Below are 13,423 nucleotides of genomic sequence, written 5' to 3' on the forward strand. Positions count from 1 at the left end.
TGGTTACAAGCTGCTTCCCGCCTCAGGGTGCAGGCACTGCTATTGACCACAAGCTCCCCGCCTCCAAGTCCTGCCCGAGCACGCCACACCTCGCAACTATCGCAACACTTAACCTTAAACACACAGCAAACCAACTCATCAACTCCAAATACAGAGAACCAACTTATCAACTCTAAATTCAGACAACCCACAAGTGTCCCACTGAAACCTCTCCAGTTAGTTCTACAAGTCTTGAAGATGTGAATGAAATTACAGAAAGAAACATCGCTCGTTAGGGCTTTCTGTGTTTTAGTGAGCCCCGTGGCGTATTTGGTGCTGAGTCCATGAACCTCAGATACCAAGGACAGACTGAAGTATCTGCTCAAGAGTCCAAGCCAGAAGGAAACTCCAAAGTACCTTGAAGCATTAATGGGCCCCACTGAGGGCTGTTACTGACAAAGCCTCCCCAGGGACTTGTTAGAGCAGATAATTGGAGGCAGTGATTGCATCAGGCAAAGTGCAGCAGCTCTGATGCTGAGAAAGCCCTTGGTTTGTCTGATGAAGGACAATGGCCAAGCCTTGAGCCCCTGCCCCTGGGAAGGGAGATCCTGTCCCTCACGTGTGGCTCAGGGCTCTTCCTGGGGCTGTGGGGAGCGCGATGCCCAGTGCAGGACAACGGTGTCATACCTCCTTGTCTCCCTGGGGGTGCAAGGAGGCAAAGAAGCCCCATGGCCATAACGACAACGCGTCTTTTCTTAGGCCTTGTTGTAAGAAGCATCAGCCATAGCCAAGGGGACAAAGACCTTGGCTCTTGCAGGGACATCCAGCCTTGCCAGCGCCCTTGGCCATGTCCACCATGGTCCATCCTCCACTGTCCCAGGCCTCTGGCTGTTTCCCCACAGGCTGCAGACACCCCATGCACTTCCCCACCTTGTTCTCAGCCCAGTGTGTCCCCACCTGTGCTGCTGTCTCTCCATCCTCACCAGCTGTTCCTGGAAACAGAAAGTCATAGCTGATCCAGAGTCCTTCTGAATGACCACAGCACTGTGCTCACTGTGACATTTCTTTATCCTGAGCTCCACTCTGGACCTCCAGAGCTGCAGTTTCTGATGGTTTTCCTTTCTCATGCTGTTTCCCAAGAACAACAAAAAACATTAAATATTGACACTATCTTGGAAACTGATTTTCAAGATTTCTGAAGCTACTACTGCCTTTCTTGTCATGGTTTTACCACAGCCACCAACTAAGACCATGAGAGCTGCTCATATCCTGCTCCCAGTCCCCAGGTGGGATAAGGGAGAGAACTGAATGGGAAGAGAGAAACTTGTGGGTTTAGAAAAAATATAAGACAATAGAAATAATACACTACTACTAATAATATACTAAGATATACATAAAGTAAAATATATGACACTCAGTGCAATCCCCCACATAACTCCAGTTTTGCTGAACAGGCAGCCCAAAAGAAGAGAGCACCCTGGTCCTGAACAGCTGATCCCAGCAAGAGAAAGTGCAAGTGCAAAAGGCAGAGAGGCCCAAGGGCCAACTGAAAAACAGCAAAACATCGTAAAACTGAACTAACACTGAACTCCGAATAGAATGGAACTTCCAAACAGAGCTAAGCAATGTAGCCGGAAAACCAAAATGGGCTGGAAAAGGCATCTCCAGCTTTATACTGAGCATGACACTAATGGTAGAGAATAGTTGTTGATTGACCTGGATGTCAATCCAGGTGCTGTCCTGTCTGTGCCTCCTCTTACCAGTTTGCACCTGCAGCTGCACTCCAGGGAAGTCCTTGGTTTCACTGACAATAGTCCAGGTAAATTAAATAGAAATAGATAAATTAAATTAAGAAAATACACTCAGTGCTATCCCCCATGTAACTCCAGTCACACGGAGCAGCCAGTCCTGCAGAAGGGAGCACCTTGGTCCTGAACAGCCCTTCCCAGCCAGAGAGAGCAAAAGGGCAACAGGCAGAAAGGCCCAAAGGCCAACGGCAAAATGGCAGAACGGCAAAAGGCCGAACTGACATCGAACTCCTGACAGGATGAAACTTCTGAATGGAACTGACCAATCCAGCTGGAAAACCCAAAGTAACGGGTGTAACAAGCCCTAAAAGCTGGCTCCAGCTTTAGACTGAGCATGACGCTAATCATAGGGAATATTTCATTGATCAGCCTGCACGTCAGTCCAGGTGCTGTCCTGTCTGTGTCCCCTCCTGCCAATCTGCATCCACAGCTGGATGGCCAAAGAAGTCCTTGGTTTCCCTGACAACAGCCGAGATATCAGTGAGTTCTGACATTCCTTTCATAGCAAATGGCAAACACTGTAAAGCTGTTAAAAGACAAAATTAACTCTATCCCAGGCAAGAAACAGTGTTATCTCATTATTCTCATAGTAAATCTAAACAAAAGACTGTACTAGTTGTGAAGGAGAAAGTTTCAAAATGCATGAAGAAAATTAACTCGATTTCAGCAAAACCAGCACGTTTCCTCAGCCCCCCCTTCACCAGGCTAAAGCAATTTGGGTCTCTCAACATCTCCACACGTGACCCAGACTTTCTCTGGCCACACGACAGCTCCTCTCGTTCCTCCAGAATGGGGAACCTCACACTGGGACACACGGCTCCAGATGTGACCACACCAGTGCTGAGTCACGATGGACAATAACTGCCCTTGTCTGGGTGGCCACGCTCCTCCCAGTGCAGCCCAATGAGCCCATGGGCATGTTCCTGTTTAGCACCACTGAGAACTGGCTGAACATCCAGGCTCAGAGGGTTGTGACCAGTGGCACAAAGCCCAGCAGGAGGCACCATGAGGAGCACTGAAGGACACCATATCCCTACCCAACATCTTCTCTTACAGGTGTCCTTGGGTCCCTGGAGCCACCTCAGTGCCAAGGGGGAGAGCACTGCCTGTATGGGTGGAGGAGCTGGGGTCTGGAATGAGGGTCCAGGGGCAGTTTCTCCTGGTTGTTCGTGCAGCAACAAGCTGGGCTGGATATCTGGAGAGAGGAACTCTTCCTAAGGGCCTCCAATGGGCTTGGGGATGATCTAGATGCATTCAAGGACCTTTACGTCCTTGTTATAAAAATATGTGGTGCCCAGAACTGCACACAGCTCTCAAGGTGAGGCTGCACTAATGCTGAATACAGCAGCATAGTCACCTCTTTTGACCACATGGCCATGCTGTGTTTGATGCACCCCAGGATGCCATTTACCGTCTTGACTGCTGGGGGACAGTGTTGGCTCCTATTGACCCTGTGGCCAACCATCACACCAGATCCCTTTCTGCAGGGCTGCTCTCCAGCCGCTCTCTCCCAATCTGCACTTGCACTCAGTGTTACTCTATCCCAGGTGACCAATCCAACTCTTGGACTTGTTCAATTTCATGCCAAGTGCTGGGTCCTGCACTTGGGTCACAACAACCCCAGGCAGCACTACGGGCTCAGGGAAGAGCGGCTGGAAATCTGCCCAATGGAAAAGGCCCTGGGGGTGTTGATGGACAGTGACTGAACATGAGCCAGGATGTGCCCAGGTGGCCAAGAAGGCCACCAGCATCCCCGCATGCATCAGGAATAGTGTGGCCAGCAGGACCAGGCAAGTGATCATCCCTCTGTTCTTGGCACTGGTGAGGATGCACCTCAAATCCTGTGTTCAGTTTTGGGCCCCTCACTACAAGAAAGACCTTGAGGTGCCGGAGTGAGTTCAGAGAAGGGCAACAAAGCTGCTGAGGGGTCTGGAGAACAAGTCAGATGGGGAGCAGTGGAGGTAACTGGGGCTGTTTAGCCTTGAGAAAAGAAGGCTGAGGGGAGACCTTATTGCTGTCTACAGCTACCTGAAAGGAGGTTGGAACATGGAGGGTGTTGGTCTGTTCTCCCACATAGGAAGTGGTAGAAGGAGAGGAAACGGCCTCAACTTGCACCTGGGAATATCCAGTTTGGATATTAGGAAAAATTTCTTCATGGAAGAGTTTGTGAGGCATCGGAACAGGCTGTTCAAGGAGTGGTTGAGTCACCATCCCTGAAGGTCTTTAAAAGACATGTAGATGAGGTTCTTAGGGACACGGTTTAGTGCCAGAGTAGGGTTAATGGTTGGACACAGTGATCTTGAGGGTCTCCTTCAACCTAAATGATTCTATGATCTCATTGGGATGAGAAACATGGTGAGGCAGCTCTCCCAGATGGAGTAATGGGATGGATGGACAGATGGATGGATGGATGGATGAATGGATGAATGGATGGATGAAGAGATGGATTGGGACAGAGAGGAGGATCAGCCTATCAGTCTAAGGGCTGGGGCCAGCCATGGCATGATGGAAGCAAGGCCAGCCCCACTTTGTCCCCTGCTCTTGTTTCCAAGAGATCCTTTACACCCGTTGCTGGCAGCCCTCCTGTGCCAGCCCCTCTCACCAGCACATGACTCCTGGCCAGGAGCTCTTCATGCTGCTCCTGCTACCGCAGTGACAGCGCAACCTGCCCTGAGCTGGGGAATGCAGAAACAGGGTTCTGTGGGTCATTCATTCTCCTGCTGAAGCACAGAGCACAGGGAGCTGTGGTGCCTGGAAACCACAGCGAGACAGTCCAAGGCAGATCGCTGAAGGTCCTTCACCATCTCCAGGAACACTGGGCACCCACAGATGGACACTCAGACCAGCACCATGACGTAACATGGTGCTCCATGTCCTCCCCTGAGCCATGAAAAACACAAGCACAGCAGCATGGCCTTGTGGGGGAAATTTATTCAGGCTGACCACAGCTTTGGAAGAAGAGCCCAAGCTCCAAATACTGAGACTGAGGAAATCCCCTTGTGGGGGGTGTTTCAAAAAGATGACCGCAATTTCAGAAATACAGTGATATTAAAATGGGTCCACACCTGTATTACAGAGATGTGACACAGGACACCAGCTGTACCAGGGCCCCAGAAAGAGGTAGACAGGCCTCTGAGTCACTGCTCTGGAAAAGTGCCGTGGGTGAAGAAATTCCTTGACAAACATGGTTATCACAGATTAAATGCACAATGCACAGGAGGTTCCTGAGATGAACTGGAAATCACTTCTGAAGATTCATGGGTAACTTATTGCTGCTGACAGAAAAATGACTGAATCAGCTTCTTCAGTGCCACTTTCAGCTCCTGGTTCCTCATGCTGTAGATGAGGGGGTTCACTGCTGGAGGAACCACTGAGTACAGAACTGACACCGCCAGATCCAGGCTTGGGGAGGAGAAGGAGTGGGGCTTCAGGTTGGCAAAGGAACCAGTGATGACAAACAGGGAGACCACGGCCAGGTGAGGGAGGCAGGTGGTAAAGGCTTTGTGCCGACCCTGCTCAGAGGGGATCCTCAGCACGGCCCTCAAGATCTGCACATAGGACACCACAATGAACACAAAACATCCCTCAAAAAAAGAAGCACTAAACATGATAAGCCCAAGTACCCTGAAGTATGAGTGTGAGCAGGAGAGCTTGAGGATCTGTGGGATTTCACAGAAGAACTGTCCCAGGGCATTGCCCTTGCACAGGGGCAGTGAAAATGTATTGGCCGTGTGCAGCAGAGCAGTGAGAAACCCAGTGGCCCAGGCAGCTGCTGCCATGTGGACACAAGCTCTGCTGCCCAGGAGGGTCCCGTAGTGCAGGGGTTTGCAGATGGCAACGTAGCGGTCGTAGGACATGATGGTGAGAAGACAATACTCTGCCACTATGAAGAAGAGAAATGAAAAGAGCTGTGCAGCACATCCCAAGTATGAGATGGTCTGGGTGTCCCAGAGGGAATTGGCCATGGATTTGGGGAGAGTGGTGGAGATGGAGCCCAGGTCGAGGAGGGCGAGGTTGAGCAGGAAGAAGTACATGGGGGTGTGCAGGTGCTGGTCCCAGGCTATGGTGGTGATGATGAGGCCGTTGCCCAGGAGGGCAGCCAGGTAGATGCCCAGGAAGAGCCAGAAGTGCAAGAGCTGCAGCTCCCGTGTGTCTGTGAACGGCAGGAGGAGGAACTGGGTGATGGAGCTGCCGTTGGACATTTGCTGCCTGCGGGCATGAGGACCTGTCAAAGGAGGAAAAGGCAGTGACAAGTTAGAGGAGAATAAACAGGCTGTTTCTCATGGAAAACCCCTTCACCGGTGGAGGGATGTTTCTGCTCATTCCTTATTTCTACCAAGTGAGAAAAACAGTTCATAACAGTTTAAAATGCAGCTTGGACATCTAATTTCTATGAATACACCTCTGGGTCAATACCCCCTAAACTGGTGTCAGAACAAAAAATTACCCACACTGCCAGCCCACCCCCAGAGAGCAAGAGCACCAGGGACAGGTGGAGAAACAGGGAAGGACACTGCAGTGCTACCAGAAAATAAAGCAAGGACAGAAAGGCAGACGGGCATGCTGTGGAACCTTCTCCTGACCCGGCTGTGCTGCTGCCACTCACATAATGACCCTGTAGAGCAAGTATTTTAGCACCTTATTTGTGTACCCCATTCCAGGAACCCTTAACCTGGAGGTCCAGCTGCTGAGGTGGAGACTCGTGACCTGGACCCCATGGCTTTGGGGCAGAGGGTCTGCTGGGGAGGAGAGGAGACCAGGGGTTGCACTGGGAAATGTGTCTGCACATGTCCCCAGCATTTCTGGTAGCAGCTCCCCCTCCCTGCCCATGTCTGTGCTGCCTGCAGCTGTATGTCTGTCCCTGGTCTGCTCCCTGTCAGTGTCACAGACCCCGTCCCTCCTGCTGTGTGCTCAGCTCTGTCCTGCTCACACCTCCTGGCACTGCCCAGGGGCAGCTCTGTGTGTGCAGGGGCTCAGGAGCAGCTCAGACAAGTCCTAACGAGAACTGGGGTCTCAGTGTCTGCTCCAAAGAGAGAAATAAATCCCCATCTCCCACTGCACACCCAGACGAGCAAGAGTGGAAAACTGAAAGCACAGACTCCTTCCCTGGCAGCGGTTCCTGTATTGATGTCGTTGTTCAGAAGGCCCCTCTGCCATGTCTCTGGGGGGATCTGGAGCTCTGAGCAGCCCTGACCCACACAGCCCCTTCAACCCCACAAGCTCCCTGCCTGCCCTGCCGGGGGTCGCTCCTTCCCCCCACAGCTGCTGCCATGGGATCTCCCGGGCAGGCTGAGCGCTGACCCTGGCAGGCGGCAGAGTCCCTGCCCGGCACAGCCCTGGGGTGCAGGGACCCTGCTCTGCAGGACAGCCCTGGGCACCCCTGGGTGCTCACCCGGCTTCACAGTGTTCAACATGGCCTGACAAGAGCCCCGTCCTTACAGATCCCACCAGCTGTGCCTGTGCCAGTGTCAGGAGATGCCTCCAGGAGATACAGCTGCACTGCCCTGCACCAGAGACTTACCATGGCAAGGGCTGCAAAGGTTTCTCCTCCAGTGAGCTCTCAGTCATCCTCCCAGTCCTGACCACCTTTAATCTCTCTCTGCCTTGCTCGTCTGCTGAGATCCCCAGGCAGAGCCCTCAGCCCTGTGCGTGTGCAGAGGAGCTGCTCCTGGGCAGAGCTGTCTCTCTGCAGCGCTGCCGCTGCCATGAGCTCCCTGTGTCCCAGGAGCCCAGCCCAGCTCAGCAGCACAGGAGCAGCCCAAGGCGCTTTAATGACCCCTCTGGTGGGTTTGATGCTGAGTCCATGGACCTCAGACCCTGAGGGGAAGCTGATGAAACTTCTCAGGAAGTCAAACTCAGATGCAAACTTCAAAGTTTCTTGTATTGTTAATGGGTCCCACTGAGGGAGACAACTGAAGAACTGACCCCAGAGTTTGGTAAAAGCAGAAAACTGGAGGTAGAGATGACAGGTCAGGAAAAGCAATGTAAAGGTCTCTCTGATGATCAGTAAACCTGGATGTGTTTCATTAGCAAAGGACCAAACCATGACTCCCCTTTGGAAACCAGATCCTGTCCCTCCCACGTTGCCCAGGGCCCTTCCTGGACAGTGTGATGTGGGGCTGTGCAAGGCCAAGGGCAGGACTATGGTCCCACACCTCCCAGGTTCCTGGCTGGGGACAAGGAGGCCATGAGGCCCCTGTGCTGCAAGGACAAGGTGTCTCCTCACAGGCATCAGAGGTGCAGACAACAGCCACAGCCAAGGGGAGAAGGAGCTCATGTCTGGTGGGGCTTTCAGCCTCTTTACATCCCGTGATCATCTCCACGACAGCCTGTCCTGTGCTGTCCATCCCCTGCACCTCTGTCCCTGCAGGCTGGAGACATCCCCCCTGCTGCCCCACCTTGCTCCTGTCTGAGCATCTTCCTTCCTTTGCTGAGATCTCTCCATCCTCCCCAGCTGCTCCTTGAAGCACAAAGCCTTGGGCTGATGCAGACTCCCTCTGCTGACCTGCTCCACCACAGCACTGCCCTTCCATCACATTCCTTTCTGCTCATGTCCAGCCTGGACCTCCCCAGCTGCACTTTGGGCCATTCTTTCTTTCTCAAGCTCTTTCCCACTATGGAGAAACCTCCACCATCTCTGAAACCGCCCTTCAAGCGCTCTCAGGCTACTCCTGCACTGCTGCAGCCTCCCCAGCGCTGCTGGGCCAAAGCAGCCCAGGTCCCTCAGCACCCCACACCATGTGCACAAGGTGCTGGACCTGCCTTGGCACAGCCCTGCACTCTGCAGTTCCTCCCTGCTGCTCCAGACTGGGAAGCCGCACACTGGCACACACCCGTGTGTGTGGGTCACACCAGTGCTGAACCGACTGGGATGAGAACTGCAGGTGTCTGGGTCCCCACGCTCCTCCTCATGCAGCCCCGTGTGCAGCTGCCTTGTTCATGGTGAGCGTGCACCACGGGCTGGGGTGGGGACCTTGGAGTGCCCAGGCCCTTCTCCTCAGGGTCACTGCTCAGCGTGCCAGGTCCTGCTCTGTCCTGAGGGATGGGGTTATTGTCCCGCCCTGATACATCACTGCTCATTTCTCCTTGTACAAGTTCAGAGCCTTCTGATGGGCAAATACCAGATATTCACAAGGTCTGGACTCTCCCATGACTGAAGCTCCATTTGCACACTCTTAATGTTTGCACACAGATGCTTTATTCTGATGAGGGTGTCTCTCCAAAGATAACATGTATGAGGAGCTACAGGACACTGCAAATACCATCTCCTGGAGGAAATGTGGGGTCTTGGGGCCCTGCTGCTCATAATGCCAGATGTCTGGAGTCAAACGGATAGGTCGACTTCAATTGGGAGAGCAGTAGGAATGTGTGGAGCTCTGCCTGGGGACAGACAATGTCAGCTGAACGTTGAGGAGTCAGCATGAGAGGGCAGAACAACATGGGCAGTGTTGTGGTGACTGCACATCAGCTACAGACTCACTGATGAGGAATTGGAATGAGATGAGGCCTCCTTCAGACAAATGAAAGAAGCCTCATGTTTCCAGGCCGTGTCCTCCTGGAAGACCTAAGATGTCCCAATATCTGCAAGGTACCAGCCATCCAGGAGGGTTTGGAGCCCATTGACAACATCTTCCTGACACGGGTGACTGAGGAGTCAGTGGGGTGAGGTGCCCTGTGGGACTTCACACTTACAAACCAGAAAGAGTTGGTCAGGATGGAACAGTCAGGGATGGGAAAGTGGAGCTGAGGCTCCTGGGAGATGAGAACAAGGCCAAGAGCAGGATTTCAGGAGAGCAGGATTTGGCTGCTGAGGGACCTGCTTGGGTCCTATGGGATATGACCTTGGTGTCTGCAGAGCTTTTCTCTCCCATCTCCTCCCTCCTCTCTCCCACCTGCTGTTGTGCAGCGTTTTTTACCCTTTCTCAAATACAATATCCCAGAGGTGCTGCCGGCATCACTGAGTGGCTCAGATTTGGCAAGGAGTGGGTCCATCTTGGAGCAGCTGAAATCTGCTCTGTCTGACGTTGGTCAAACTCCTGTTGTCTTCTCAGAGCGGTGACAACTGTAGCACAGCCACACTCACCCCCAGTTCCAAGACTTTGTCATGTAAGCCCAGTACAGGGTGACAACATGTTGTGTGCTACAAATTACTTGATCATGGAGAAGAAATGGATCTTCTGTCGGCAACTCGAGCAACTCACCAGTCAGTGAGTACATTCCTATGGGGAACTGTAATTGGCCTGACATTCACTGACCAAGCAAAGCTTCAGCTGCCAACAAGGATCTTGGGCCAACTGCTTAAAATATCTGCCTGATGGGCCAACACGGGTGATGCTCAACTGGATCTGGAACTGGAAAACAAGGAAACCCAGGTGAGGGATGTGAACATCAGTGTCCACCTTGGCTGTCATGAGCAGGACACAGTGGGGTCCCAGGCACCAGAGGGGAGGGAGGAAGGCCAGCAGCACAGCACAGGCTGGTGGGTCGAGAGGAGACTTTGACATACTGGGTGATGGTGGTCGAAGTGGTGACATGGAGGTAGATCTGAAGGGTGAAGGAGCTCAGGAAATCTGATAATCCTTATAGGACATCCTGCTCCAAGCACAAGAATGATCCCTCCAAGTACCCATGAACAGAAGCATTTATCTCGTGAGGCTGCTCCTCTGAACTGTTGGAGCTGCAGGGCACAAGGCAGCACACAGGAGGTGGGAGCAGGGGAAGCTGCAAAGGAGGAATTTAGAAACCTTCTCCGTGGATGTGGGGATGATGACAAAGCCTCCCTGGACTTCATACCTGCAGGGGAAGGGCAGCAAGATGAGCTGACAGAGCTTCACTTGCAGTAAAAGAATAGACAGGATGAACGTGGGCCTGCTGCTGAACTTCATAAGAGTAGAATCAGACAGGACTGAGGTTCTTCATGGCTTCTTTGCCTCCATCTCCACCAGCAAGGTCTCCGGGGACTTTGTTCCTGAAGGCAGGAGTCTGGAGAACACCCAGCAGTGGATGGGGCTCAAGTCAGGGGGGACCTGAGCAAACTCAGACACCGTTACAGAACAGGAGATGGGTCACTTGACCAGCTCCTGAACACAAGTATCGCTGTGCTGTGGCACCTGAGATTGCCAGGGACACCCACCTCTTGGCCCAGAGGTGTCTGACTCCTCTTAAGGTGTCCTCGACTATCTCCTGATTCACATGGTGATTTAGGCACCCACTTTTCTGACATATTCAGTCTTTATCAGGAGACGCTCCATACCGATATGAACTGGAGTCTGCTGATACCACCTGTTCTGGAAAGGGAGGGAAGGTCAAGCAGGGAAGGGAATAGAAGAAATTTGGCTTTATTGCTATTTATTATGCAAATGCTCTCTGTTTTGCTATTCCTGAAATCTCCCTAATCATCCACACCTGACTTGGAGCCGCTAGGAAAATGATTCACAGACACTTGGCTTATAAGGGCATTTTAGCTGTTAATGAGCCCTCTGGTGCCATGATCCTGAACTGCAGCTGCTGAAAGAATGAACAAACCTCTAATGAAGTGAAAGGCAGAAGCAAACCCCAAGTTTCTGAGGGTGTTTGGACCCCATGAAGGGCCATCACTGACACAGCTGTGAAGGAAACAACCAGTGCAGGTCCCTGTCCCTGGAGGCTGCTGAAGGAAAGACTTGGAGACACTGGTTCCAGGTGGTGAGGGCCATGTGGATGTGGCTCTGGTGCCATGTCAGCCCTTGATGCTTGTTCATCTCCAGAATGGCTGAGCCTTGACCCCTGGGATCTGGTAGATTTTTCTCCAATGTTTTTCAAGGCTTTTCCTGTGGTCAGTGTGAGTGTTTCATGTTTTGGGGGTGGTGTTTATGTCAAGTACTGTTGCTTTAACTGCAAGGCTCTGGTTTTCTGTGGAGTTGGAAATGCCTGTGAGTTCCTCACAACTCATCCAGCTTCTTTCATACACCTGGCAATGGTCACCAATCGCCTCAATGTCCCAGTCCCAAACCTGCTGGAATCCTCTATTTGGATCCATAGCCCATCACTCCAGGAGGTTCATGGATGCACCAGGCTCATGGATGATTCCTGAGGACCATCCAAGTGTGGGCAGTGTAAGAGAGGAGCAGAGCAGGGTCAGCTCATGGGCCATGACTGAGCACAGCCACCCCAGCAGCAGCCGTTCCCCATCTCCCAGGCACAGCCATGCCCACAGCATGCAAATGGCACTGCCATATGTGATTAGCCCAAGAGAGGCCTTTCTTCCTTCCATATTCCCAGGAAAATCTTCCTCCTGTTCCTCCTCCACCTGCAGACATCAACTGCTTTCCATTTCTGGGCTCAGACATGACTGGAAGGGTTCACTGAAGCCATCACCATCTCATTGCTTCTCCCTGACATGCCCTGACCCTCTCCCACACCTACAATGGCCAATCACGGCTGCTCAGGCCTCCCGCTCTTCAGAAGAGGCCTCGAGCTTCTTGGTTCTTCCTGGTGCTTATTATGAACTTCCTCGCTCTCTCCAGAGTTCACGGTGAGCTTTCTTGTCCATAACAGCCCTTTATGACCATGTCTCACTAAATGGTTGTGTTTTTATGATGATTTGTGCAGAAAGGGCAGTCACAGGACAGCACCCAATATGTCAAACTGATGCCGAGTGAAATGCCGTAAAGCCCCGATGAGTCCCCCTGTGTCTGTGTCTCTCCTGGAAGGAGTCTGTCCCGAGAAGGGGATCCAGCTCCTGCCACTCTCTGCAGAGGCACATGAGCAGTGTCCATCACCTGGGGACACAAAGGGTGACGTTTGCCAGACCACCCGTCATCTGAACCACTCAGATGTGTGCTTGTGGATGGGGTATGGAGCCTTATAGTGCAAATGCCTATTTAATTGTCATTGCCAGAGGGGCTACCACAGATGCAGAGTGCTATTTTACTGATAATTTTATATAAGATTTTTTTCTTTTCTGCGCTTTGCAGAGGAGCTGCTCCTGGGCAGAGCTGTCTCTCTGCAGCGCTGCCGCTGCCATGAGCTCCCTGTGTCCCAGGAGCCCAGCCCAGCTCAGCGGCACAGGAGCAGCCCATGATGTCCCTTTCTCTATCCCCTCTGGGCTCCCTCCAGGTGTCCCTGAGGCTCCAGGGGAACGACCGATGAAAGAGTCTGAAGTAACCAGTAATGTTTTCCTCTCACCTCAACAGAGACAGGTCTTTCCTGCAGTAGTATTTTTATATAAGAAAATAATTTTGGCATGAGAAACATATTTTATTGTCCCATCCTTTGAGAGGACACCAGGAAGATTATAACAAAGGATCTAAATCCTCCAGCCCAGATGTGAGGCAATGTCCTCAGCCAGGGACCTGACTGGGGAGCTGGAGCTGTCAGTGCTGCAGACAGAGCTGTGACACGGATGGAATGAACTGCCAGGCAGGGTGGCAGGAGTGAGTTCATCTGGTCTGCAAGGACAGCAGCTGCCAAGCACAGCAACAGTCCAGATCAGAACTCAGTCCAGACCTGTAAGGCAATTCAAGGGCCCTATAATGAGCTGTTTCTACCGCAGGAACAGTTAAAGGAGAAATACAGAAACTGTGTGGACACTGATTAATATAAAAAGAGGTGAGAATCCCTGTGTCCTCTTGTCCTCCCTCTTCACCAGCCATGTG

At 52.3% G+C, this 13,423-nt stretch overlaps 1 protein-coding gene across 1 annotated transcript; it reads right to left on the reverse strand.

The window, feature by feature from the left end:
• Window positions 1-5,053: 5,053 nt before the first annotated feature.
• Window positions 5,054-5,989, reverse strand: LOC309450413 (olfactory receptor 14A16-like; the record flags this gene model as incomplete). The annotated part of the gene is made up of 1 exon (XM_082073246.1): window positions 5,054-5,989. One exon carries the CDS (start codon window positions 5,987-5,989, stop codon window positions 5,054-5,056), a length of 936 nt encoding a protein of 311 aa, XP_081929372.1.
• Window positions 5,990-13,423: the final 7,434 nt, after the last annotated feature.

This window comes from Streptopelia decaocto (assembly GCF_964273445.1).
Source record: "Streptopelia decaocto genome assembly, chromosome: 26".
NCBI classification, from domain to species: domain Eukaryota; kingdom Metazoa; phylum Chordata; class Aves; order Columbiformes; family Columbidae; genus Streptopelia; species Streptopelia decaocto.